We start from the raw sequence: 27961 nt of genomic DNA, 5'->3' as shown, positions 1-27961 counted from the left end.
TCCTGTTATTAAATTGATGAATACAAAATATTTCAGGATTAAGATGCCATTGAAGATCAGTAGTCTGCCATAGTAGTTAATAAATATAAAGAGCTTGAGTGACAAAAAGCATAGAAAGAGAAGTTGATGGTCTCCTGTTTAGTAATCCTAAACAACTGAAGTCAGCACTATGAAATTACGTCAACAGGCATAATTCAGAATTGAAATTCAAACTGACAGCTACATTAATGCTGGGGGAAAAGCATGTTTTGAAGCTTGGTGAGATGTTTCTGCAGAACATAGGTCTGAGGCAAAGTAGCAAACTGAAACTAAGTCAGATTTCCATTGCATCAGGGAAGCCCTTGGTGAATTGGGAACACTGGTTGGGTATGCACATTTAGAACCATGCAGACACGTATTGGGGGGCATATAGCACATCGAACCAGTTTCCTTATAAAACACTGGGTTTTTGAATCCTGTTTCCATATTCTCAAAGCTTTTGACAAATAGACAAATAGTGAAGGTTAAAAAGTAACTTGCATTGCAGTGAAAGTATCTCAGTGTTTTAAAGAGCTGCTTAACAATCCATTAGGAGAAACTGAATTTCTAAAATGCATCTTCAGATATGTTAGAATAAATTTTGAAGCAGTTATAACTAGCATTTTTAAGCAGTTTGCTTGTAATACACCACAAATTATACTTTATTTGTTCTTGACAACATTGTAGAAAACAAAGACTAGGTTTTTAAAACTGTCTAACCAATATGATGAATGTCAGTCACTTAAAAAAAAACCCACTGTAGCATAAACACACACTGTATACAGGTTTTATTCAGAATTAGAATAATTGAATCAATGACAGTGATTCGCCAGGATGTCAAATCTCTCCATCATATCCTGTCACTACCAGTTTATTTTTTGTGATCAAAATCAAAAAGACAACTATTTTGTCACCCGCTATTTTATTAGTACTAAAAATCAGGTTTCTTCTATTTTTTTTAGAATGTCTGGTTTATTTTTTTCACTTCTTTTAATTCGAAAGACACAAATTCTTCCCCATTTTCTTTTCAAAATAAAGTTTCAGAATTGATCTGTCAGTTAAAATTAAAGGGCTTTTATATTAAGCAAAGGTGCTTTTAAAATTTAAAGCAACTTCCAAAAATCAATTTAGTCCATAGATAATAAATAATGTGCAGATACTCCACAAAAGCTTTGCTATGTCCTTTGAAAGCATTATGAACAATCTGAATAAATTCAAATGAATATTTTAGTTGGGTTATTATTTTAATAACTCTAACCTTTTTCTTACCATGTTGTGATGCATTTTATACAAACACACAGCGAAACAATTATATAGCATTTGACTCTGAAAAGGAAATGTGAGGTCATCAGATATGTAAATTACTTGTCAAAAATACTTAATAGGTCATTGATTTACTACTCTGGCTGCCATGTCTATAAAATTAACACCCAATTACTAGTTAATATATGCTTCGCAAATAGATAAATACTATAAAAATTGAATGTGTATATTTGAACCCTTACTTTAAATATAACAAACTTTTCGAACTCAGTAAAAGTGCATGTTGAACAATAATAATAGCTGGACTTTCCAAAACTCAGATCCATGTGCTTCGTTGTTCTGATTCACTAGGTAGGTAGGCTTTGTGAAAATAAGCTACAGAGGGATGTATACTTTTGTTCTCCTCTGATAAAAACCCACTCTAAAATGTGTTGTCCTTTCCTCTGGAAACATGATCAATTATCCATATGCTAATCATTTACTACCCAAAAATACTGGTCTTCAGTAATGCTACAGTAGGTATGCAGATCATTGTGATACATTATGAACTCCCTGAACAGATTTTTTTTTTCAATCATCAGCTTGTCTCAGAGATATAAATATTTAAGTAACAGTGCCAAACATAGTATTTGAAATGTCCTCATCTTTTAAATGTTTCTAAATCTTCATAACCCTATATAGTATTCATCTCCTGCATTGGATGTGCCTTCCTTTAACAGGAGTCAATATTTTGACTACCGCACCCTGCTCTCAGGTGCTGAGGTTTTAAGACCTTCTGAATTTCTGTTTAGCCACCACCAGACAATTTCCACATTTGTCTTCCTCCTCTTCCATTTATATTTTATCTCTCCCTCCAGGCAAATACTAACACTAGACCAAAAAAAAAAAAAAAAAAAAAAACACTTCAAAAGGAAGCAACACTCTCTGCATGCAATCAATTCCTTGTCTTTTAATTTTAAAGAATCAGACACACACATACACAAAAGGGAAGGGGGGGACCCCTATTCATTTGTTTAGAGCCCATTATGAATGTCATTTCTAAAACATCCCGTTAGTGCTTTCCAAAGATAGTCTCACCATCAACACCAGCAAACTTAAATACTAACTCTAAGAACTTGCACTTTGAACTTCAAAAATGAACAGTGAAATCTTTCAGGACTGGGCCAAACAAAAACAGAAACAAAAAAATGCCACAGATGAGGTTTATTCTCCAGAAACAGAAAAGGGAAGAATTTGTGTTTGGCCTCGGTGAGCCATACATTATAGAGAGAAGAAAAGCATTTTTTTTTTTTTTTGTAATTGTGTTCCCATTGAGGCCCAGCGCAAAAAGAAATAAGCAGAATACAGACATCATCCAAAGATGGCAAAAACTCACAAAACAAGGCTAAATCTTAATACCGTACAAGTGAATTTTAGGAAGCCTGGTTCTGATTGGGGTGGGGAAAAGGTAGGCAGAAATGCTTCTGTGGGCCGCATCAGGAAGCCAGTTGTTTACCAGTTAAGAGTTAGGAGGCCCAGCTTTGCGGGCCGGGGCGGGGGTTGGGGGGGGTGATATTCTGGAAATTCATTGTAGTAAAAAGCAGGGGTTTTTTTACTCAGTAATTTGAATGTTTCTTATTCAAACGCTCAGTTCTACTTCTGTTCACCTGGTCTTCCTAAGTCAAGTTTGTAGAAAAATCACAGGCTGTCAGTGTTGCGATCCTCCTGAGGACAACACACGTAGGTAGGTGGTCACCATCCTGGAAGATGGCATCACAGCATCCCGGCAGCACTCCCGTGGATAAATACATAAATATACCTAGATCGGTAAATCAATAAAAATAAATGATTTCAACAGCGAGTGAAAGGCCACGTCCCCGGCACGGCTTGCAAGCAGCGCCTGCCATGCTGGCCCGGAGGGTGCCTGGAGCTCCACTCGGGAGGACCACCCGCCCCCCTAGGGTGAAGGCAGAAGGCAGGGCCGCCTCTGTCCTGCTGGACCAGCGAGCTTCTGCAGCTGAGCAGCCACTTCTCTGGGGGCAACGAGGCTGCACCCCGCGCTGGCATGCCCACCCTCGGGGACCCTCCCCCCCTCTCCGCTCCCGCAACACTCCCCTTCTCCCCTTCCCGGCTTCTGCACCCGAAGCACCGCACCCAGTTGTCCAGAGTCGGCGCCGTGGACACAACAGAGCCGTGGGCCAGCCCTGGCTGCCTGACCCTGGCCTAGATCGCAGCCAGTTGGAAGGGGTCCCTTCTCGCGGGGAAGAAGCGAGCCAGCCAGCAGCTGCAGCCCGCACCACACGGCTCCCTGGGCACGTGTCCCTCAGGGACTAGAGGCTGCAAAACGTCAGGAGGAGAAGCATCTGCACGCGCCACGGCACCAACGGCGCGCGTGTGCGAGCGCGGTGGAGGCTGACACGGAACACACCTAGATGCACACACGTAAACACTGCAGTCCGCCCAGGAAGGCGTTTCTGAACGTGCAGCAGCTCTGGTGGGATAAAGTGACTGATACGCAGCATGCCACGCGGCTGAGTCACAGTTCTGTGTTCGTGAGCAGTCCCTTCCCCCAGGAAACAGTAGATGTTGAACCCGAAGGCTCTTCTTTTGAAGCCTCCCAATTAATTTCTATATTTCTGACCACTTGCCTTTGGGGATTCAAAACAAAACAAAACAAAAGAGCAGAGTACAATTCAGTGGACGTGTGTCTTTGTCCCTCGAGGTTTCTGCCTCTGCAAGCATTTCAGCCAGGCTGCCAGGACCCCCAGCTTCTGCCTAAACTTCACAGAGGAGAACTTATCTATATTGACTTATATGTTGCACCAAACAGACAGAAATAAAGGTCTCAGGCGGGCCTTTTCCACCCCACAAAGGCTTATTTTTTTTCCATCCTTTGCTTGGGCTCAAGCACCCCTGCCCTGCGTGCCGCCACTTTAAACATGATCAGATCTGTGCTTCATTGCAAATAACAACTGACCGACAATAGGCCCTGCTTCATAGATTTGGGAATGTTTGGCTTAAGCTGCCAATGACTGAAGGCCTTTAGCTCCCATCGGCCAGTCACAGTCCGCTTTGTTGTTGTCTGTTGATGTGTCTGTGCTCATTATTCCTTGACATGCAACATCCCCCCTCCACCCTCCAACCATCCACAACCGCACAGAAAGCGAGATTCAAATGGGAACAGCTGTAGTGGTTCAATGGGAAATGATGCCTCTTGTGCAAAGGGGAGGGAGAGAGAAAAGGGAGAGGACCTATTTGAGAAAAGCGACAGCTTTCAGAGAGTCTTGTATAAGAAATCTACTTTTGAATATACTTCAGTGAAATCGCTGTTGAAATAGGCCGACAATGGAAATCTGCCCAGATTGAAAATGCCAGCCCTAATTCCAAAGACAATTCCTAGTTAATAGCTTGTTGCATTTTTAAATTATTTCTAGACTGAGTTTTTGAACTAAATGGCTAGCTGGGGAATGTGACCATTTATATGTATGTTGTGGGTACAGATGGGCACTGATCTATACACACAGCTTTGAGTGGAGCTTTCTTCCTAACACATTTCTAATTAATGAAATGATAAGAATTATTTCTTTAAGAACTAGAGTAGGTATGAAAGTAACCGTTGGTTTAGAATGATACTCTAACATGAAAACAAAATTTGTAACACCACACTATAAGGTTAAAAAGAAAATAGTATAATAAAGGAAATACAAAGGCTTTGGCATGGTTTTTACAATCAACAATGGTTAATTTTGATATGTAGTTGTGAACAACTTCAAAACACTTAAGTTTAAAACTCTTGCAAGCACTTTTAATTGATTAGGAATGAATTCTAGATGCACAAAATGATTGGACTGTGAACAGTAATACAACTATATCTAAGAACAATTAATTTTTGCTGGCCAAAAAAGAAAGGTATGATTGCATGAAAATGTGTATAAAACATCTATAGAGTATTCTTGTCAAATATAAATGAAATTAACTTTATTATAGAAATCATTCTGAGGATTTCTAGGGAAGACAAATACTTACATTTTGACATAAAACAAATTGGATTTTATCGAAGACACACTCTACCTTTTAGCTATCAACTTTTTTCTTCCTTGAATTTATATCTTACCCTTTTTTGCACATAAACTTCATCTGTTAACAACCTTTGGAAAACCAACAGATAATTCTTACATAAATCTAGTGCATGTTGTTCCAGGTTTAATTATATGCAAAGGAATGATACAAACTTGGAACATCAGTCCATAAACTATGAACAGACGGGTAGAAGTATTTGATATATCTTGATAAAACTCTTCAATTCGTGGCAAAGCTTGTTGATCATGGTTTCCTTTTTTTTTTTTTTTTTTTTTTTTTCTTAACAACTTCATGACCAACACAGATCAAGCATCCATCCAGTCTAGGTTGTTCTTTTTTCCATAACATACAAATGCCCATTTACAAATAATACACCAAAATGAATAAAAGTTTGGATACCAAAATGAAGATTTGTTCCAAGTGATATCGTGCCTTCTGGATACAAAGGTCCTTGTTTCAAGTCCATTCCCCAGTGGTACAACACAGGACACAACTGCAGAACTGAAGTGCTTCTAACAGCCATTTTTCTTTCCGTCCTGAACGCCCAACTGTGGTGTCCACACAGTCACTGACTGAATTAACACAATATAGCCTTTTTTACTTTTTTTTTTCTTTTTTTTTTCCTTTTTTTTTTTTTTTTTTTTTTTTTTTTACTGTAATCTTGGCCAATACTGAGACATATCAGGTTCACTTCCAGGAACTTGAACTGGAACTGACACACCAGGGGAAATGAGTCCTAGAAGTGGATGAAAGAAATAGCCATGTAGAAATTCCCTTTGAGAGACAAGCATGGACTATGAACTTATAGATTAAAAAAAAAAATCTCTAATACTTTCTAACATTCTGAAGGTATCTCCAAAAATACACCAACGGAGTAGCCCCTTCCGAAACCAGGTAACATGTTTACACATATCTATTCGATCCCAAGTCCTCCCATACAAAAGAGAGAAAAAACAAAACCAAAAAACCTCCATCTGTTTGGATGTTAGGAACTTCAGCAATAGAACTCTTTCTGGAAAGCCAATACAGTACTTCTTCGGTTGCAAGGAAAGGCACGGAGGAGCAGGGAGGGAGAGCAGTCTTCTGACAAGGCCCACCATCCGCTCACTCTGGGGCCCTCGCCGCTGAGCTTTGGCTAATAACCCCTCTCCAGAAAACTTACATTCTCAGGCCCTGCCTTCACATACAACTTCTATGACGAAATTCAGGAAAAACAACTTTGCTTGTTGTCTACCTGGCATCAAGTTACTAACTAGCTTGACTGAATTTCCCCCTCTTGATCAGTTTTCCCCCAGAGAACTAGCAGCAAAGAGTTAAAACACGCCATCACACGAAGCCAGGAGGTTTCTCTTAAGGTTAACTTTCAGTGGAGGGAGGTCCCCCCCTGGCAAAAGAAGCTGTAAAGGCCACCTCCGCGCCTCCCCGTGCGGCCCGCAGAGAAGGGCGGCTCACCTGTGGAAGTGGCGCCCGAGGTGCCCATTGGCTGACTGTTCATGTGGGTCTGCATATGGGGGGGCGTGTAGGTATCGTAACTCCGCCCGTTCACCGAAGGGCTGGTGGGCAGCATGCAGGAGTACGAGGAGGTCTGGCTGGGGACTGGGGGCTGAGAGAGAAAGGCAAACCAATAGTTACTGAGCAGCACGTCACACAGCCACATCCCCAGCCCCCCACCCCCACCCCTGGAGCTGTGCCAACCAGTCTGATCATTGAAGACGCCCTCGTATATTCAGTATGATAGCCTGATGATCGGGCCCCCAACCAGTCCTTCCACACTGCCCACTGCTAGGGTGAAGTTGCCTAAAAGGACTATACGTTCAGACAACTGTCTAGCCAGATGGTTGGCACTACCCATAAAATTAATACGGTTTTTGTCCACTTTCATCTTGGACCTCTGCTGGCATCTCCAGAGAAGCTAGAGCATGAGGACTTGCATTAAAACACACCTCCTCTCCTGCAAATCCAATCTATTTGGGAATCTACTGACCCCCAAATCCTGTATCTCAAGCTTTGGGCAGAGAACTGTGGGAAGAGTTCTCTATAAAGTAGGCTCAGAGTCCCTGGGAGCCTTTCATGGTTGGACTTATGGGATTAAAGATTCTTTAAAGAGGCAGATCAGTAATGATCTCAGATTAAAATGGTCAGAAGTGTCAGTAAACATCTAGCCCTCTCCTAAAAATTAGCTGTGACTTCCTTATAGATCTAAAAGCCCAGTTTCGGTTTTTTTGGGTTTGTTTGTTTGTTTGTTTTTTATGATAGTCACAGAGAGAGAGAGAGAAAGAGAGAGAGAGAGAGGCGGAGACACAGGCAGAGGGAGAAGCAGGCTCCATGCACCGGGAGCCCGACATGGGATTCGATCCCGGGTCTCCAGGATCGCGCCCTGGGCCAAAGGCAGGCGCCAAACCGCTGCGCCACCCAGGGATCCCCCCAGTTTCGGTTTTATCCGTAAACTACCCTCTAAGTGTCTGGACTGGGGACATTAAAGAGGTTTCTAATTCACTTTCTCCTAGGTGAATAAGAGATACACAGAGCTGAGACAAAAATCCCTCAGGAGCTCACACGGAGCTATGCCAGGCCAGCAAGATTGGAGGAATTAATAGAAACCTAATGCCAGGAAGAAGGGAGATGATAGCACTACTCTGTTCTGCAAACTGCAGAAATGTTGAACTTTTCAAGATTCACCATCTCAGAAAGGGGGACACACTAGAGAAGGTTCAGAGGAAGACACCTACCCTTTGCAAAATGGTCGAAGATTTTGGTTAACAGGATGAACTGATGGACAGACAGACCAGCACCGCCCCCCAAATCCAAAATTCAGAAAGTACATTTTCTCTGAAAGGTGGAATTACTAATAACTTTTTCATTTTCTTACGTTTTATTTTTAGATAAGTTGTGTAACTTTCAAAAGTTAGCATCTGAAATAGGTGGACCCCACACCAGTCTATAGGTGGAAACGACCTTAGTAGAGCGGCAGCACCTATGTAACTGCTTCTAAGTGTTTTCTCACATACAAATTTTGTTGTCTTGGCAGAAACCAAGATGCTGCCATAATTTGCAAGACCAAACAAGACATTCAGTTGCCTTATTCTAGTCAGAGGACGACTGTGAACATCAGGTTCAAAGAGGCAAGCAGGCCTTTGGGGCCCTGCCAGTATTTCAGCTTGCATTTGTTGCTAATTCCCAAAATCATTTCCTGGAAGCAACCTGGCTTCTGGAAAATTCCAAAGCAGTTGCAGGAACACCAACCAATGGGCCTTTAATTCCTTAACATATATTAGTTGATCTATGGCCGTTAATATCCAGATGCAATAAAAATCAACATGTGAATAATTCCTCTGAAGTTGCTTCCCTAGCTGCTCCTATTTTAGTCTGAAGACTGTGAAACATCTATTTTTTGTTTCTTTGTTATCTGGAGTTTAAATTCGTCAAAAGACATTCAGTGGTGAGTAAACAGTCTGTGGAACCCCAGCACTGTTTCCAGCAGGGGCTCAGGCTGGCCAGTCTCTCACCATCCGGCACCTTCCAGGTACTGCACAAACAGGAGCCCTGGGAAAGTCACCATGGAAGGCCCTGCTTTATAGAAGGCCCACCAAAAGATCAGTTGTTTGTTTTTTTCCATCAAGAATCCATCCCCCTCCAAAGTTGTAGTCAACCCCACCTGCCTCATGCAACTTCCATCAGAAAGGGCTAGTAGCCCAGGACAGGGCCTTGCATGCAGAGGAGCTGACAAGCATTCTCCACAGAGCTGAGAATAGAGGCAGTTTGTTAGACCAAGTGAAGAACATCAACACAGCCAGGCAGCCAGGAGTGCCACAGACGCATTACATCATTTATGTAATGACGTCACAAAGACACGCTAAACTTTTAGCAAATACCTCTATCCCTTTTCTTATTGTAAGATACAGAGAGAAAACTCATTGTTCTTCCCTATTAAAGTATATCCTACGATGCAAATATAAATCTTATTTCTGATCCTTTTCTCCTTCCTCCCTAGTTTATCACATATACTCTAAATAATATCCAAAATGCATACACCAGTTATGTATTCATTAATATGAACATATTAATAAAACCCAGATTTACGTATATCAACCCCTTACTATCCAATAATGTGCCAGCATTGTTTCTGCTTTCTGGTACAAATTTCACCGGTACCCAAAACACTCCCCATCCCCACCCAACATTATGAAGCTACCATTCTCTCTGAGCAAGAGGCGGATTAACTTGGTTTTTATGGGTTTTTTCAGAGCATGCATCAGTCAATCCATCAATCCAGCTCAAAGACTGGACTGAGTGTTAAAACTTGACTGGTGAGGCCAATCACCGCAGTGAGAAAGGCTCCCGAGGGCGTATGCATGGCCAGTGAGGTCTGCAGGCCCTGACCCACTCCTCGCTTCTCCGGGGCCGTTCCACAGCCAGCCAGGGGCCTCACTTACTTGCATAGGCAGGTTATTCGCCATGGTGAAGCTGGGCATGGGCGGCAGAGCGCTGTACGTGTTTGTGAGGGCTGTGTCTGTCCGGCCCAACATGGAGCCAGAGGTGAAGGAGGAAACTGCAGGAGAAGGACAGTACAGACAATCATGCTGAAAGTCCGAGCCAGGACAAATAGGTTAGACACATTTAGTAGGAGGAGAATGAATATGCAAATTACCAGGCGTGGTGGGTTGTGGGATAGGTTGGTAGACACTGGTGCTGAAACTACTGCTGATGGGGATGTGACTGGGTGTGTTGCTAGCCTGTCTTCTCTGGTTCCTCAGTTTTTCTTCTCTTCTCCATTTGGCCCTCCGATTAGAAAACCATACCTGGAAATCAGATGGAAGGGGTTAGGCCTTTGCCTACTCCCAGCTTAACCTCCCCCCTGGCACCTCCACCCCTCCCCACCCCCAGGACCAGTCCCCCAGGGGCAGCAAATCATTTAGCAGACTGAATCTTCTACTGTTTATATAAATGAATGGTGCTCCTCGGAAGCACCTTTGTCTCCAGAAAGGGCAAATGGTAGGAGTCACAAAGCATGACACCACGTGGTCCCTGGGTACCTGTATTCTTGCTTCAGGTAGATCGATTTTGGCCGCTAGTCTTTCTCGGGCAAACACATCTGGATAATGGGTTCTCTCAAACTCTGAAAGAGTAAGTTGAGTTTTCCGTGTTGCGCCAGAACGACACAAAATGTGTCAACCAAGCCCTAGATCAAGCTGGTTCCCACCTCCCCATTTCTGTCACCTCCAACCAATCCCCTTACAAATGCTACTAGTCCAGGCATTGACTGATGCTTGAAAGAGCTATCCCACTCGAACCAAGTTAAATTTTCTTTGGAATGACATTCATTCGAGGACCCTGCAGTGGCCTGAATGAGCCAAATCATCATTTTTTTTCTTTATGAGAAGTCAGACTCTCACTCTTTGAATTACTGGTACATGAAAAGAAGAAAGAAAACACACACACACACTGAAAAGATGCCCAGGAAAAAAAAGAAAGAAAGAAAGAAAAAAGAAAAACCTTTTCAGTTCTCTATGCAAAGGGCCCTGGCTAAATATAGCTCTTTGTACTGAAGATGTGGCATTTAGTTTGATTTACTGCTTCTCTACTTTGAAAAACTCCATCACCTTTCTCCAGGGCTTCAATTTGCTCTTGGGTAAAGGATGTTCTATTTCTCTGCAGCTTCCGCTTCAGCTGAAGTCGCATTTGGGCCTCATCTGAATCTTCTCCGTTGGAACTGATGGAGTTGGTATTCTCTCCCCCTCCTTCCTGTTGCTGGCAGCCATCTGGAACAAAAAGAATAGGACAGTAAGAGAAATCTGGAATAACTTGGAGCCTCCCAAAGAGGCCTGGGAATAGCCCTACAGTCCAAGAGCACAGTGCATCCTGACAGTCTCACCAAGACATCCTCTGGGTCACTCGGCGTCAGCCTTCTCCTAATAAAAGGCATTAGTGACATCCGTTACCTCTCTCTCTCTCTCTCTCTTTTTTTTTTTTTATCAAGTTTTTACGTTTTTATGTTTTTGTCAGGAAGAGACTTACAACATAGACGTTACAGAGTGGCAGATCTTTGAATAACAAGCGCTGAAGTTTCCAATTAAAATGGCCTTTGATAACTAACCTTGAGTCCCGAATGCCCCGCTCAGTCCCCATTCCCCACAGAATTTATTTACCTATAGCTCTGTTGGGAAAATAGAAGAATGATGTTCAAGATTTCAGCTGATCCATAATCAGTAATTCCTATCTAATCAATTAGATGTTGATAGGTTTGTAGAAAATGCTATTAAGAAACCAAACCAAGCTTGTAATCTTTTTAAAAAAATATTTATCTAGTTTTTATTTGAATTCTGCACAGTCAATTTCATTTTAAAGGTTGTGAATTTAGAAATGCTCGCATTGTTCTGCAGTTTTATTCAACTATTGTATGAGTGCGCTTTGCCTTGACACCTATTACGAGCACAGCTGTAATTATATCATCACCAAGAACAGGCTATAATTGCTGAAAATGGAATTTTATATTTAGATAAAAGGACTGTCCATTCTTTGTAATGTGTTGCACCAGAGAAAAGTAAGATTTCTTTTAAATTTTTAACGTGTAATTTTAAAAAAGAAATAGTAGAGAGTTCACTAACTAGCTAAATATGCTATGCTGCAGCTGAATCCTTGGCATATCATTTAAGTGGTACATTTTTAATTAGGGCATTTCCACCACTTTTAATGTAATTTCTATCATTAAACAGGGGAAAGTTTTATTGTTTTCCCTTGCTGCTTGGAGGGCAAGATGCACACTTGGGCTAGCTGTATCTCGCCTTGCCTCCTGCTCCTGAGGCCACAGCCTGGAGGACTCAGCCCTCTCTAGGCCTCCAGGGCCACTGCAAGCTGGGTCCGAAGTCTTGGGTCCTGAGGCCCCCAAGGGATACCAACAGGGGCTGCCCACCCCCCATCCTAGAAATTTGGCCATTTGGGGGCGGGGAGGGGCCTCTAGGGGCGCCTTGGTGGGAATCGACTTGGCCAGGAATATCATTTATAACCAGGAGACAATAGGCAGCGCCTTCAAAGAGTTCAGGGAATTGTGACAGGATCTAGTGGGATCTTTTCAGGAACTTTGAAATGTTTTAAAACCCCAACTTTCTCCCCCATTTAAACAGGCGGATTCATCGGCACTGGCCACCATATGGGCCCTTGGAGATCTATTGAGATGACCACCAACACTTGAATAGCGAGGGGCTGCTTTTCAGCGCCGCACAATGCCCGGCGAGTAAGGGAAACTATTAAACTCCTGGGGCAGGAGCGTTGGCAAACTTTCGTGGGCAGAATTTTGAGGCCACAATGAGCGCGGACAACAAAAGGATTCTCTTGAGGCGTGCAGCGGGCCACATTGTGTTACAAGAAGCCCAGTCAACAGACTTTTCAGTGAAGTGTGTTAACCCCTCTGCTCTGCTATCATTAATCACTGTCCGAAGAGCAGGCGCCTCAATGCTATTTAGGGCGCTTGGCTGGGGGGATAGAGGGTGGATGGGGGGCCAGGGCAGGGGGTGGGGGGAGGCAGGGAAAGTGGATGGGGACCGGGGCGGGCTGGTGTGGGAGGGGCGGACGGGGAAGGCCGAGAGGATGGAGACCAGGTCTGGGGTGAAGAGGGAAGCAGGGAGGGAGGATGCGGGGACCCTGACGGGGCGGGTTGGAGAGGAGGAGGGAGGGGGCGGAAAAAAGATGGAGGAAGAAAGAGGGCTTCAAAGAGATAGAGACCAGAAAGGTAGAAGAAGGACAGGAAAAAAGTGCTGAGAGGAAAAAGACGCCAAAGGGTCTAAGGAGACAGGGAGAGAAAGGAGAAAAGGAAGACAAGGGAGAGAGAGTCCCTAAACAGGCAGGCTCTACTCTAGGTCCTCCAGCGCTACTTCAGAGACCTGGTGAGTTAGGAGAGGGCTACTTGGCTGAGGGAGACACTCAGTGTGTGGGCACAAGTGTCTGCACTAATTTCCTGCCCCAAGTTTCCAGGTGACTTTCCAAAGTGGAAAGAAAGAAGAGCCCCCTTCCCCCACTTTATTTTGAGATTTGGTGGACGAGAAGGACTTTAGAAATAGCCCTTGGGGGCCAGTTAACTAGAAGTGAGGCCTGTGGGTTATTGCTTTTGGAAAACACAAAAATCTCAGACCATCTTATGTTCAGAGACAGGGGTGCTCAGGGGAACACAGCCCTCTCTTGGGTTGGGGGGTACTCGTGCCTGCCAGGTCACTCATGCCCACCCCAGTGCCTTCTCTGGCATATCTGATCTCACCAGTTAAACAAAGCTACCCAGGTCACCACCTCCCTAGAAGACCCCTGCAAATAACATTCTCTGCTCTCCTTTCTGACATTTTCCCAATTTTAAAACTTGGGAGATTTGCACGCTCTCCTGCCCCTGGCTCCCAGCCCTCACCCCCCAATCTCTCTCTGTGTCTCACTGTCTCTTATACACCAACCAAGGCTCAGACGTGGCTCTCACTGGACACCTGACATTTAGGGGGTCAATGGGATAGAGAGCCCTTTGGAGCGGGGGGAATTAGAGGCCCATCAGGGGAAACCTGAGCCCGCAGGATCCCTCCAAACCCCACAGGGCGGGCGAGCCCCCGCTCCAAGTTTGTCTGCTACTTTCCAAGTAGCAACTGTTGGCAGCCAGGCACTGAAGGAGAGGTCACTCTCTAGGACTGGGTGCCCTTTTCTTTTTCTTTTTTTTCCCCCTTTAGTGGATTTACCTTCCACTCTTAAGGCTTTTAAGAAAATCACACTAAAAGTTGGACAATTCTCGAATTCTCCGTATGATGAACCTAAGTGGCAGACAATTAAGATATCTTCTTTAAAAGGCAACCCCCTCGGAGCGCGCAGAGAAGGGGCCTTCAAGGGGCGCCGTCCACCTTCCAGCCTAATCCGTGAGAAGGCGAGTGAAAGCGCCTCCCATTATCACAGCCCCAGGACCATCTGACGCTGGGGATAGGATTTGTTTCCTGGAAGAAGGAGAGGAGGGAGAGAGAGAGAGAGGCAGAGAGAGGGAGAGAAGAAGGAAAAAAAAAAAAAAGACGCTGGGAAATAAAATCATTCCTTAGTTTCTTAGTGTCTTAATCAGTGAGGCGGAAAACAAGCAAGAAAAGATAGCAACCCGGTTGCGGCACCTTCTCAGCTCGGGAGCGCGGATCAAAACATTGTAGCATCTGTTGAAAAGAGCCTGACTAAATCCTATAGAGGGCCTGGGTATTATGGGGGTGGGGGTGGGGGTGGGGGTGGGGGAGGAGATAAGAAAAAGTGTCTCCGTGATCCCTAAAACCAGCAAACCGCCGGAGAATTGGGGCTGGATAGAGTTGTCTCTTGTTGTCAGGCCGCGCCGTCACGACTTCATTCGCCGCCGCATGGCGTTGATCAGATGGAAACCGTATTTGTCTCCCTCTGAGACCTAACCTCGCCTTATGCTTTCGGAGTAATGGACTCTTTAAAGCCCCCAGACGGCTCCCCGGGCGGGCCGGGGGGGAGGGGGCGGTGGACAGGAGGAGGGGGAGGGGGGGTCGGGGCGCCCAGGGGCCTGCGGGCTCCCGGGCTGCACCTGCACCTGCACCTGCCCCTGCGCGCCCCCCGCGCCCCCGCGCGCCCCGCGCCCGCACCCCGCACCCCGGTTCCTGCGGGCGCGTCCGCGTTCTCCGGCCCGTCGGCGCCTAGAAGTTCCAAGCTCCTGGATGAGCGCCACCTCCCGCCGCCACCAGCAGCACAGGGGCGCTGCTGCGCGGCCCTCGCTTCCCGCCCTCCAGCCGCCCGCGTCGGGCGCCGCCTCCGCTGGAGACCTGGGGCGCGGGGCGAGCGGGGGGGCGGCCGGTCTGCAGCCCCGGGCTGGCGTGCGGGCTCGGGGACGCCGGGGCGCGCGCCTCCTCCAGGCCCCCCGCCACCCTGAGCCCCGGCGCCCAGGGGGCCAGGCCGCGGAGGCCCCGGGGCTCAGCCCCCGCGGGGGAGGGCGCCCCGGGACCCCGGGCTGCAGGGGCTCGAGGCGCGCGCTGCCAACTTCGGGGTGGGGGTGCGCGTGGGGGGGCCCGGCGTGCGCACGCGGGAATCCCACGGCTTCCGAGGTCAGGGAGGGCGTGCGGCCCCGCGCTCCGTCACGCCGGGTCCCGTCCGCGACCCCGCGGCCCGGCGAGGCCGCGCATCCCCGGGTGTGCCCGCTGCACCCCGGAGGCCGCGGGGTCGGGCCGGCGGGGTCGCCCGGGGGAGCCGGGGGCCCGCGCATCGGGAGGGAGGCCTCGGCCGGGCCTGCGGCCGCGCGGGCAGCCGCGGAGCCAGCGCCTCGCTCCCTATCTTCCCAGTGTCCGTCCTATATTGTTTCCTGCTCTTAAAACTGACATGTCTAATTGGCAATTGGTGCCGAATCGTGTCCAGAGGTCTCTTGTGGAACATTTCTACAGCTGTCTCCTTCAACTAGACGCTTATTCATGTCGCCTTAATGAGAAACAAAACGTTCTCTAATGAGCAATTACAGAGCGACAGGATTGTTCCCATAACAAATTCTTGCGAGTGACAGAAGCATCCTTTGTACCAGATATTTCGCATACTGTTACCGATTTTCCCTTCTCGGGCCGGGCTCCGCGGAGGCGCGGGGCACGCGGAGCGGGGCCGGGAGCGCAGGGACCCCGGGCAGCCCCGACCGCGCCCCGCGCCCCGCGCCCCGCGCCGCCGCCCCCGGCCCGGAGCCCCCGGGCTGCGTCCTGCTCCGGGGACTGAGGCGCCACGTCCCATTATCCCGCATATTATCTCCTTGTCACAAGGACAACAAATACCGATTAATCTTCGGAGTAAACTGTTTCCTATTCTTGACCAAGCTACCTCGGGGTGTGCAGGGGAGGGGCAAGCCAACTGGCCCCACCCCACCCCCCATCTGCTCCTCTTCCTCCATTCCTTCTCACGGATCCTGCGACCCTCCAGATTCCTTCTCTCCTCCCAGCTGCCACCACCCCCCCCCCCCCCGCCCTGCACCCCCAGGGAGCAGCTCCGGACACCCCGCAGGCCGGCTCACAGCATCCTCACTCCACCCTTCTGTGCAGTCACCACCCACACAGGGTGAGAACCGGGAGGGCCCAGAGGAGCGGAGGCAATGACCAGAGGTGACCAGAGGCTGTTTGAGTTGGGAGACCACCACTTCCAATTGCCCTATCCTGTACCCCGCCCCGCATCTCGCTGCCCGCCCTTTCTTATGCACCCTACTCATAGTCACATAATTTGTCAATTACGGCAAAAAGCAAAACGATACAATTATGTTTACCTCGCAGGCTGTCAGTGTGTTAACTTGTCACACACTTCTACAGCAAGGGGGCTCTGCCTGCATTTTAATGGCAAATTTGAATAGGGCACCACTCAGCTGACTTCTTACACACGCATATTCCTGCCCATGATATACGTGGGCACACGCACCAGCAACATTCTTACTACTCCTGACCCACGCAACCCTCAAATTCGAAGGCCAACGAGATAGTTCGACAAATACTACCCTCACACGGGGTAAGTCCACGTGTCCCGAGCCTCTAGACAGTCCCTCCGCTACACTCTTCAAGCACAGAAGTGAGGAAGAGGGGGAAAAGTTGGGGGAGAAGATGGGCCAGTGGCTGCCTATATGGAGAGTTTCAAGAGTGGGTGCTCAGGTTTTTACCTTGCGTAGGTTGCCCTGGCACAGAAGTCCCCGGATACCAACCGGGGCGGGTGCCCCAGCTTCCAGTCTGCCCGTTCAACATCCTTAGTTTATCATACATGCCGTCTGCGCCCATCTGTTGCTTTTCGCTAGCCAGGTTGCGAAGAACTCTGTTTATTGATGACACCTGCAAATCAAACCAAAATCAAACCAAATGGTAGCGTCTCCCGAAGGCAGTCCCCTATCTTCCGTCCCCATCTCAGCACACCCACTCTCTTAAAGAACAACCTTGAACACGTCAAAAACAAACAAACAAACAAGCTCCCAGCCATCCTGGGACAGTGGGTGGATTTGCAGAGACATTTTGGACAGAATGACAGCCATCACTTGGGGCGTGGAAACGGAGTTGGGCAGAGAATGCGCGATGGAGAGGGCATTTCCTTCACGGCTGCTGGCTGTCTGTGCTGACCTAATCTTTGTTCAAAGATTTCCTCAAAAAAGACTTAGACTTGCTTTAGAGCCTTCTTTCACTTTGTTTTAAATTAGGGCAAAAGTGGATGTTTGACACCTGAAGGAAGGTTCAGGCAGTCTGAGTTGGAGGAGGTTAGAATTTGGTTTTCGTTTTCCTTTTCCTTCTTGATTCAAGTGCCTTTCCCTGAGCGCCTCCACCCTCTACTTTGCAGCATGCAAATAAGGTGAACAGCTCCCCACACTTGACTCCCATTTTCCAGAAGGTCAAAAAAAAAAAAAAAAAAGGTCAGTGTTTTCCTCTCAACACCCCCAGCTACAGAGGTGACCTAAGTGGAGCAGGGAGGAGACAGAGACAGAATGACACTGGTAGGGAGGAGGAGGGGAGGCAGGTGTAAGGAGAGAGGAAAGAGCATGGGGCTTAGGGCAGGGAGGGGGAATGTTCTCGGTGAACTTACACTTGGTATGTTATCGTTGGTACAGACCCCCTCGGACAGTAATCTGTCTCGGATTTCCCAAGCAAAGATGGACGGGCACTCCCGCTTATACTGGGCTATTTTGCTTACAACTTCTGGAGTCGCTACTCTCGGTTTACTACCACCGATTGCCCTGGGTCTGATGGAGCCAGTCTCGTAATACCTGCCCAGAATTTTACTCACACATCCGTTGGACACCTGCATAGGGGAAGTGGACAGAAAACCACATTATTAATAATTTCAAGACAAAAATAAAATTGTTTAAGTATGCATTAAACAATGACAAGCTTACGTTTTGATTGTCCAGCACTTGGACTTTTGCATCTGCATGGGTCTATAACACAAAAATATACCTTCAATGGTATGAGAACTTACTGTAGAGAGCTTTTTTTTCTTAAAATTACATTTGTAGCCCTAAAAACTACAAATATGATGATACTTTCAAACAGTTTGAACTAAAAAAAAAACTAAATTTTTTTTAAAAAACTGTTTTCTTAAACATTGCCTGAAGATGCATCAAAACGAAGTCAGACTCATTTCTTTGTGCTGACCTTGCTGAAAGTAGTGTTCTATTTTAATGAGCAAAGGAGGAAAATAAACTAAAATGTTACTTATTTTCCTTTAAAAATATGCCCAGTTGAGCAAATGTGAGTTAGGTGGGGAGGTAAATAGCACTTGCCTTTTAAAATCAATATATATTCTTCATGATTATGAAGAATGCAAACAAATATCTCAGAATCTGAGGTGAGCATGGGATGAGGGAGAGGGGAATGAAATTATGCTGGTTTATACAACTCAGCTTATTATAGTTCATACGCTGTTACCACAATTCATGTTTTTACCAAATGAAACGAGAAAGGTGTTTGATTTTTTTTTTAATTCACACGCACATTTTTTTTTTCTTAAGCAGAGGAGTTATCTTATGTGACTGACCCAGGTTGAAAGAGATAGGGAAGGATGTTGGAAGGAAAGGGGAAAGCGGGGATGGCGGGGGAGTGGGGTAGGGATGGGGTGGGGTGGGTGAGGGGGTCCGTAATTAGCAGCGTTTACAGTAAGAAATGAAGAGAGGGCGTTGAGAGTGGAGGGCCGCGGGGGCGGCGAGTGGGGCGGCGCCGGGAGGATCACCTGCAGAATTCGGGAAATGTCGCACGGCCGGGCCCCGCTGTGAGCTAGCTCTACGATCTTCTGCCGGGTGGAGTCCGGCAGTGGCCGCCCGTTGACAAAGACACCACCGAGCTGATTCACTCCGCTGTGACCTGAGGAAAAGGGAGAGGAGAGGAGAGGAGAGCAGAGCAAGGGGGAGAGGAGAGGAAGAGGAGTACAGAGAAAGAGGAGGAAGAGGAAGGAGCAGAAGAGGAAGAGAAGACAACCACAATGCATCCTCAGCTCCCTGCCAGCCCATGCCAACCTCAGCAATTGGGTCCCTGCTATCGATCAAAAACGACAACGGGACCACACGACCATGCGGGGCATCGGGCAGCCCAGCCCCACACAGCCGCGCTCCTGCCCACTGGACTGCAGAAGCGCCAAACAGACACATGCCTAAGAGCAAGAAGGCACGCACCTCACTACCGCTATCACTCCTGCTGTGCCCCGGCCCAGGTGCCCCTCTTCACAGACACCCCAGCCAGCCTCTGAACCCATAAAGTGCAAACCGTCTCTCAGAAAATATCCTCCCAAAGATCCTCTCCGAATGTCACGGCAAAAATGTGGGTTCCACAGAACCCACACCCAATCTCTAAGGTCTCTGGATTGTGGGAACCGTGATAGCAAACCCTACAGCTCTTCAGCGTTCCCTTGGACTCCAGAGTCCAGAAACGTTTGCTGTCACCCTCCAAACTTTGGCGAAGGCACAAGCAGCAGAGTTTTAAAAAAATAAATATATATATTATGATATATTATATATATATATACACATATAATATGATATATATAAAGAGATGGGAAGGGAGTAGAGAAGAACCAGGGCAGCACATCTGTGGCAGGTGAACCCCAACCTGCGCATCCAGTACAGGCGTGAGGGTCGGAGCCCCAGATCGGCTCCAAACACAAAGTAGTCCAGCTTGCAGCAGTGGGGCCAAGAGCCTGGAGTCCATTGCACCGGCCAGAGCTCGCTTTACTTCCGCTGCTAAACTCGGCCTTCCACCCAGCCAACCACAGATATTAGCAAAAAGCGAAAAGAAAAAGAAAGGAGCACACCACAGAGTCTTCTATCCCTCCTTTATCTTGTTATTCTCACCACCTCACCCCCATTGTCTAATCTTAGAGAATAGAGAAAGGGACTTAGCACCCCTCTGCAGCCCCCTCCCCAGAAACCACAGGCACACAAATAAAGCCAATTGCCAATTTCCACTTCCTTAAAAATCTCCAACCTGCAGCCCCGACTCTAGAGAGCAGCCCTTCCAGGAGAAGACGTGGCTTCCTGCTCAGCTCCCTTCTCTCTCTCCTCTCCTCTTCTCTCTTCTCCTCGGAGCCTCTGATAAATTGACTCCAGGAGCCTGAGCTTCTTAGCAATAAATAAGCTCCAAATATAGAAGAGGGGGGAAAATATGATGAGCCTCTCTGACATTTGTCTTTAAAATAAAACTAGCTGCACGTCAAGTTTGAGCTTAATTTCTGGAAATAGGCGGAAGTCGCTCCGGATCATGCATGGAAGGCTAATTGAAAAGATCAGTCGGGGCGCTTGTGGCAGCCTTGTCACTTTGTGACAGTGCTCCGCTCGGGGAAATTGCATCGTCACGACAAACGGGACCGTGATAAAACGACCCTTTCCGTCCCTATTTGTAGATCACTCAGACGAGATTGAACTGCACTCGTTTCCCCTTCGAGGGGAGCCGCGTTTTCAGGGTAGCCGAAGGCTTGGGGCAGAGCGGGGGGGCCCTCACCGGAGGGGGGGTGGGGGGTGCAGAGCCTCAACTCGATGAGAAGTGACAGGCGTTTGGGGGATCTGGGCTCCGACCGGCCCAGAGAGAGCGGGGACATCGCGGGGACACTGCTTCTCCTACAGAGCGAGGCCTAGTCCCCGCTTCCGGTTTCTCCTAAGTTCCCTTTATTGCTTCCCTTTGCCTCCCAAGACCGATCTACGGCTCCAGCTGCTGGCGTCTTCCCTTTGGGCAAAGGGAGCCTTCCCGGAGAGAGGCTGTCCCCAGAGACGGACCGAAAGGCCTTCCAGGCTTCTCCCACCGCCTGGGCAATTCCCAGTCTACGGATGCCAAGGTGTGTGAGGCCGCCTCCATCCTAGGCTTCCCTCCTTCTCCCCCCGTTGCCAAAAAGAACGAGCCGGCCACCTCCGAGCCACCGGGGGCGGGTGCTCGCCCAGGAGACGCCAGGGCCAGGTTGCCTCTGCCAGCATCGAAAAGGCAGCGAGGAAGCGCAGCTCTAAGTCCCCTTCAGAGGTTAAGCCTCAATCATTGTGTCCCTTCCCTAGGGACGCCTGGCGCTCTCGCCCAGTGGCGATGATTACGCGCCTAGAATTCGACCGCGAAGCATCTAATAGGAAAACATATGGTGTCAATTTGGATGCTCTGCGCCTCGCGCACACCCGGGAGCGAGCGGCACAAAGCCCCGCAGGCCGGCCCGCGACCCCGCGCCCCTCGGGGCCTGCCCGCCAGGCCGCGGCGGCCAACGCTGAGCGCTGCGCGGCCGGGCCGGAGCTGCCGGAGCCCACGCCGGAGCCGCGCTGCACGGGGACAGCCCAGCAGCCAGGAGAGGTGGGCCGAAGCCTTTGCCTCCCCACGGAGGGTCCCTCCCGGGCCTGGCCGGGTCTGCACAACGAAGCCAACGCTCGCCACCTTTGAGTGCTCTCAGCACCTGGCGCCCCCCAACCGCGGGAGCACCTGGGGCGGCTGGCGTTCCCAGGGCACATGGATCGGACCCTGGAGGACCCCGAAGTCTGCAGGGCGGCAAGGGAAGGTTGCTAGAAGACAGGCTTTCCCGCACTCCTACCACAGCTGACCCCTGAAACTGCGCCCAGACTCTGCACCTCACAACCCGGGCCTAGTTTCGCTGCGTCTCCAGGCCCCAGGCCGGGGCTCCAGACCAGCCCTGCCGCATAGCAGCACCCACAGACTGAGCAGCTGGGTGGGCTGGGGCCCGAGGGGCCTGGGCAGAGAGAGGACGGAAGGCACTAGAGCCCGGGAACCAAAGGCTCTGTGGGCTTGGAACGAGCAGAACCCACACAGTTGCAGCCACCAGGGCAGGGCTTCTCCAGCTCCAGGGCGCGACACCCACTCTCTTCCCAGACTCAGTAAACCTGCTCTGGTCAGTAACAGCCCCAGGGGTCCAGTTTACCACCTCTACCCCCCCCCCACACACACACACACCCCGCAGGCCAAGGTGCCCGTTCCCTCTGCCTTCTAGGCCCAAAGCTGGGGTGGGGAGGGGAGGAGCTGTCCTGAGAGTGACTGAGGGAGGGGAGCCCCCCACCCCGCCCGGATGGCGGAGACATTCAGTCTTGGCTAAACCCAAAGGGGCCTCCTTCTCCCCGCACAACTAGGAGAAGCCTCCGCCCCGCCCTGTTCAGCCCAGCCTCTCTCTGGGGTCAGAGCCCGGGCAGGGGCGGGGAGGGGGTGTGAGTTACAGGATTTGGGGGGGATGGGGTTTCTCTACCTCGGCTTCGCAAAGTCTAGCGGGCTGTTCCGAAGGGCTCAGCCCCTGTTCTTCCAGGAGCGAGAACAGCAGAGCAAACGTCCTCCCCTCTCGGGTTGCTGAGCACGAAGGGGGGGGCGGTGCGCAGCTGCCTCAGGTCTCCGGGCCTCTTCCCTCCAGCCGGACTGCCGGGCCAGCGTGGACACCCCGAACCTCTGCGCCCTCCCCTGACCCACCAGTCCGCGTGTCCCCAGCCCGAAGTCTGAGAAAGACCAGAGGCACTTACTGTTCTGCATGCTGGCGCTGGCTGGGGGCCGCGGGATCCCACGGGATTCGAATATGGGGCTCTGTTAGCAAAGAACATAGGCGTTAATCCTGGGCCCACGCCAGGTAGGCCTACCTCTCAGCAGAGGATGACCTGCAGCCGGGGCAGGAGAAGGCCTTTCCTTGAGGAAGGGATCCACTCAGTCGCTTGGGGCCATCTGAGGGGCAACCACCTCTGCCCTCCAGAGCATGCAAAATCCACCCTTTGGGCTACAAATAAAATACTCCAGTATTCCCAAGCTGTTTTCCCCAAACCCCTTAGTAGTTAACTCTTGAATCAGGAGAAATGATCCAATTTTGATTTTTTTTTTCTTTTCCCATGTGAACAATGAAGAAGTATTCTGACTCTTTCAGGTTTGGGAGCCCAAAGCAGCGACTGCAGAACTTGCCTGAAATCTGGGATGTCTGTCCACTCTTACAATAAAAGGTCTCACACATCTGCGCACCCCTAGTTAAAGTCTTCCCCCTAAGACAAAACAAAAGGAGAGAAAGGTATGTCAAACTGTGGTTCAAAAGCACAGGCCCATGGACTCTCAGAGCCACACTCTCAGAAACAAAACAAAACAAAACAAAACAAAACAAAACATGCATCTAGGGCTCAAACTACCATAAAACCCTAAATCCCACAGTTACAAGCACATTTCCAGCCTCCTCTCTTGCAGAAGTCCCCACCTTTTAAAAGTGGCTGCTCTGGCCTGGCTTGGGAGAACTGGAGACTCTGACAAGTCAGGGAACCATTTTGCAAAAATATCCAGAACCAGTTAAAGGGAAAGGGAAGAACAAGAGACACAGTGGCGTTAGGAACAGAAGGCCAAAGACTAATGCCTGAAGTTTAGAGGGGAAGGGAGGGGTATCTCTAAACTTCAGGGTGCAGGCTGGGGCAGATCAGAGGGGCTGCAGAGCCCATACTCCTTCCTTAAGGAATTTCACCAGCCCAGTTCTCCCCAAGGGCCCCAGCACCCAACTCTCTGGTTACCCCCTTCATCTTCCACTCTCTCCCTCAAAGCTTCCCAGTCAGGCCCCCACTCCACCCACCTCCCAGCCTTCCTGGGACATTGAAAGTAGCGAGCCCAACTTTTCCCCCCCAAACCTCACTTATTGTGATTAACTTCTCTTTTGGTGTTTAGATCTTCCCCCCTTTTACTGTACTGTGACACACGCTGTCTACCTCGCCTCACTGCTTTAAAAAGTACGAACAGGAGGGGGTGAGCGTGGTCGACAAAGCCTACAGACAGCGAACAATGGCTTCTATTCTCCAGCTCTCCCCAAACCCAAAGAGCAAAACTGAGTCTCCCTAACCAGCAACACAGCTTCCAACCAAATGTACCAACAACCCACCAACTCACAAAGGGAAACAGAGGGACACTTCTAGCTTTGTAAATCCTGACCCACTGCGGGTCCCCCAAGGTTCGCCCTCCACCGCCCCCTCCCTGCCTTGCCCTAAAAAGAAGGTGGGGGGGGGAGAAAATAGAAAAGTAATTTCTTGTTATAAATATCTGGAGGTAATTGTGTTACTGGTGTGAGTTGTTAGGGGCTGTAAAAAGATACAACGGCACCGTGGGGAGCTCAATTGGGAAGAGAGAGTTACAATAAAGAACCTATTCAAGAGGTTTGCAAAAAAAAAAAAAAAAAGGAGGTAAAATAATTAAATAGTCACAGCATTATTTCTCCGTTAAAAAAAACCTAAAATATTCATTCTTTTTTTTTCTGTTTTGCTTATTGTGATTATTAATCTTGCCTGCCTACAAGCAAAGAATTCCAAGAAGCACATTTTTTTTTTCCCTTCGAGGCCATTCATGGTCTAATTTATTAACTAGCTGGGAGGCAGCTTAAATCCATAAAAATAAACTTAAGAGGAAGAATTTTCCCAGCTTCCGAATGTGGCCTGGTAAATAGTGGAGACACCAGAGGGCTACCTAGCTACCTCTAGCTGGGTTGGCTCCCAGGGCCTTCCTCCTGTCTCTCGGCCCCCACAACCACAGTCAGATCCAGGATAGCCAGAAACCCCAACTTTCTTGAAGAATGTGCCTCCCCCAGCTCAAAGTGGGACTCTGAAACCACAAAGTAGTATAGCAGCCAGGGAGAGGGGACACGGAATTCTCCTAGAAGGGGTAAAACTTCCGAAACTCCACTCTGCAACCCGCACTGTACTCAACCACAACCGAACGCCCCCATCCTGGCCCATACATTCTTGAAGCCATTGGGGGGTGGGGGGGAGTCACTAGCTGATTCCAGACAGGCCTAGTTGATTAATTTTTGAAGCAACTGGGAAGGAAGGTAGATGCATTTCAAGTTCCAGTTCAGCTCCATTTCCACCTCCATCTCAGCTAAGAAGCTATTTAATTACTTAAGGAATCGTTTAACACTTAGTGCAGAAGCAACCCGGGAAGCTGGCCACACGGACACCCGGAAGCAGTCGTGGGTGGAGAGGCTAGAACCCCCAGTTGCAGCCAGAGCCCCCCCAGCTCAGCTCAGGGCTTTCTACAGCCCTACTCCAGTAAGAGACTCACTGGGGAAAGACTCTCCAGACACATCTTAGTCCAACGGGGCCTTGGTTCTCTAGGCCACAGGGCCACGACCACCCCCACCCCCCGACTGGAGCCTCAGCTTTCAAATGCAGTGGTTTTAATCACTTAATTCTCAAAATCCATCCCCAAACTCCTTAGCTGGGGTGAAGGGGAGAGCTCACTTTCGGCCCTACCGGCCCCCAGCCAAAGAGTAATTAGCAATTAAGATGACAAAGTTTCACTCTCTAGGGCCAAATAAGATAACAACGAATCACATAGCCTTCAGACGTCTGCAAAGGTTGCCGACTATAAAAAATGTAATGTCAACGGCGATAACTATTATTTCTCCTTGGTAAACTCACCAGGCTTTCAAGCTCTTTGCTTTTCATTTCATTTTCTGCTCCTGCCCCCTCCTCAAACCTTCCCAAGTTCGAGTTAAACGTCCAAAATGGCTTAGGAAGCTTTAGAGAGTATGGGGAGGGGGGGGTAAAAAAGAAACCACGTTCACTTTGTTTTTAAACTTTCTAGAAATCACTCATGACTGGAGGGCCGGGTTTAAGCACTCGAAAAAGAAAGCATTTCCACTTGAAATTCAACTCCATTTCCCCCCAATTACACTTGCTAAAATTCAGGGCTATTATGATCCAGGGAGACTGAGAAAATCTGCACAAGGAAAAGAGGCAACAACTTTATGAACTTTGAAAAGACACTTTTCCTCCTGGGGTCTTAGAATCGAAAAGCTCTCGAATTACTCAGACTAATTAGCTGGGAGAGGATGTGATCAGACGAAGGGGAAAGCCAATGCTTTCCTATTGATTTTTTTTTTTTTTTGAGGCCTCACAAAGAAAAAAAAAAATCAGGAGATCTGGATTAAAAAAAAAAAAAAAAGCAATCCACCTTTCCACCTCGAAACTTGTTGAAACGGCCACACCGGCTGCAGCTTTGTCAGAGGAAGACAAGGAAAAATACCCACCGAAGCGCTGGGAGCTGGAGAATAGGGGAGAGCCCGGGGTTTGCAGGGCGAGGGCGAGGGCTGGGGGACGAAGCCTGGGGAGCAGGGAGTTTTCAAGTCCCGAGCTCTGCGCTCGAGTTGGGGGCAAGAGGCCGGGGGCTCGCTGCAAGCTCCCGCGCCCCGGGAGAGCGCGTCCCCCGCCTCGGCCTGGTGGCTGCTGCCTTCCCGGCTCGCGCCCCCGCGCTCCTCCTCTGCCTGCGGCGCGCGGCTGCCTCGCGGACCCACCGAGCTCCGGCCGCGGGCGGGCGCGGTGCCCCCGGCGCTCGGGCGGCCGCGGGCTCCTCGGGGCCCGGGCCGAGCGCCGCACAAAGCCGGGGGGCGGGCGGCGGGCGGCGGCGGCGCGGCGGGCTGGCTCCTCGGCGCTCCCTCCGCACGCCCGCTCTGTGCGCGCTCGCTGGGCCCTCGGCCGGACAAAGCAGCCGGCGGGGCCGGGGCTCCGCAGCCGATCCCGGGCCCGGGCGCGCGGCGGGGCCTCCTCGTCCTGCGCCGCCGGCCGGGGGGCATTGGGCGACGGTGGGGTCGGGAGCCGCGGCTGCTGCTGCGCCCGGAGCCTCGCTTCTCCCCGCGAGCCCGGCTCGTGCGGGCGCTGGCACCGAGCGGGCCGCCTGCCCCGAGCCCCGCGCCGCTCCCGCTCGCCGGCTGTCGCCCTCCGACGCGGGCTTTCGCTGGAAGTAGAAAGTTTGGGCTCCTGCGTGCAAACTTCTCCGGCCCAACTCTCCCGGCGTAGCAGTGGGGGAGGGGACCGGCCAGAGGGAGGACGGAGAGGAAGGAGGGAGGAAAGGGGGGAGACCTGCCTTTTATATTGCAATTAAAAAAAAAGAAGAAGAAGAAGCAGCAGCAGCAGCAAGAAGCAAGAAGCGGACTCACCTTTATGAGGCATCCTCTCTGGTCCAAGCTCCTGCCAAGTTTTGGTTGGTTGGTTGGTTGGTTGGTTGGGGTTTGGTTTTTTTTTTTTTTTTTTTTCTTTTGCTGGTGTTGTTGCTTAAAGACCACAATGGTTTGCAGTGACGGTGTTTTAAAGGAGTTGCTGGTGAGAGTTTTCTCCACGGGCGCTGCTGGTTTGGTGTGTGAGAGCAATTCTCAGATCCCTGGGAAGGAGACAGAGATTGACAATAAAATGGGCTGTCAGCGGCTGGAGAGTGAGAGATAAAGAGTGTGGGTGAGGGAAGTGGCTGCAGCCAGCACACCTATGCTGATTGGTGATGGCTCAAGTGTGCTAATGTGTGTGTGCCGGCGCCCGGCCTCGCCTCCACCGCTCCTCACTGGCCCATTAGCGAAGCCTGACCTCTGTCATCATCCTCCAGCAAAACACTTCCTCCTGCGCCTGAACCAGAGCGGGAAATGAGGCCGAGCCACGGTTCGCTTTTCAAACCCACTAATCACTCCGCAACATGCAAATGCACCGCTCGCTCCCACACAAAATATTGCTTTATGCAAAGCAGCGCCGGGGCCTCGCGCCAGCCGATTGGATGCTCCCTCTCCCCGCCGGGTGCAATTGGTCCGTTTGTTTGAATATGAATACACTTGTTTTCGGCTCGGATGGTGGGTCCCGGCTTCTCTCCCCGGCGCTGGGCCCCCGAGCCCGGGCTCTGGAGCTGGCGCTCGCCGACATCTCCGGGCTCCGAGCGCTCCGGGAGCC

At 49.6% G+C, this 27961-nt stretch overlaps 1 protein-coding gene across 1 annotated transcript; it reads right to left on the bottom strand.

Moving 5' to 3' along the window:
* Nucleotides 1-5970: 5970 nt before the first annotated feature.
* Nucleotides 5971-27243, bottom strand: PAX6 (paired box 6). Its single transcript, NM_001097544.1, is given in 13 exon segments — nt 5971-6076; nt 6793-6943; nt 9774-9889; nt 9989-10139; nt 10374-10456; nt 10941-11099; nt 16970-17135; nt 17875-18090; nt 18185-18226; nt 19018-19148; nt 22766-22826; nt 23193-23269; nt 27190-27243. Coding segments are annotated over 11 exon segments (1311 nt in total). The 5' UTR covers nt 22776-22826; nt 23193-23269; nt 27190-27243; the 3' UTR covers nt 5971-5990.
* Nucleotides 27244-27961: the final 718 nt, after the last annotated feature.

This window comes from Canis lupus, chromosome 18 (assembly GCF_011100685.1).
Source record: "Canis lupus familiaris isolate Mischka breed German Shepherd chromosome 18, alternate assembly UU_Cfam_GSD_1.0, whole genome shotgun sequence".
Taxonomy (NCBI): Eukaryota; Metazoa; Chordata; class Mammalia; order Carnivora; family Canidae; genus Canis; species Canis lupus.
The sequence above is the reverse complement of the archived record's forward strand: the minus strand, read 5'-3'. Positions and strand labels throughout refer to the sequence as shown.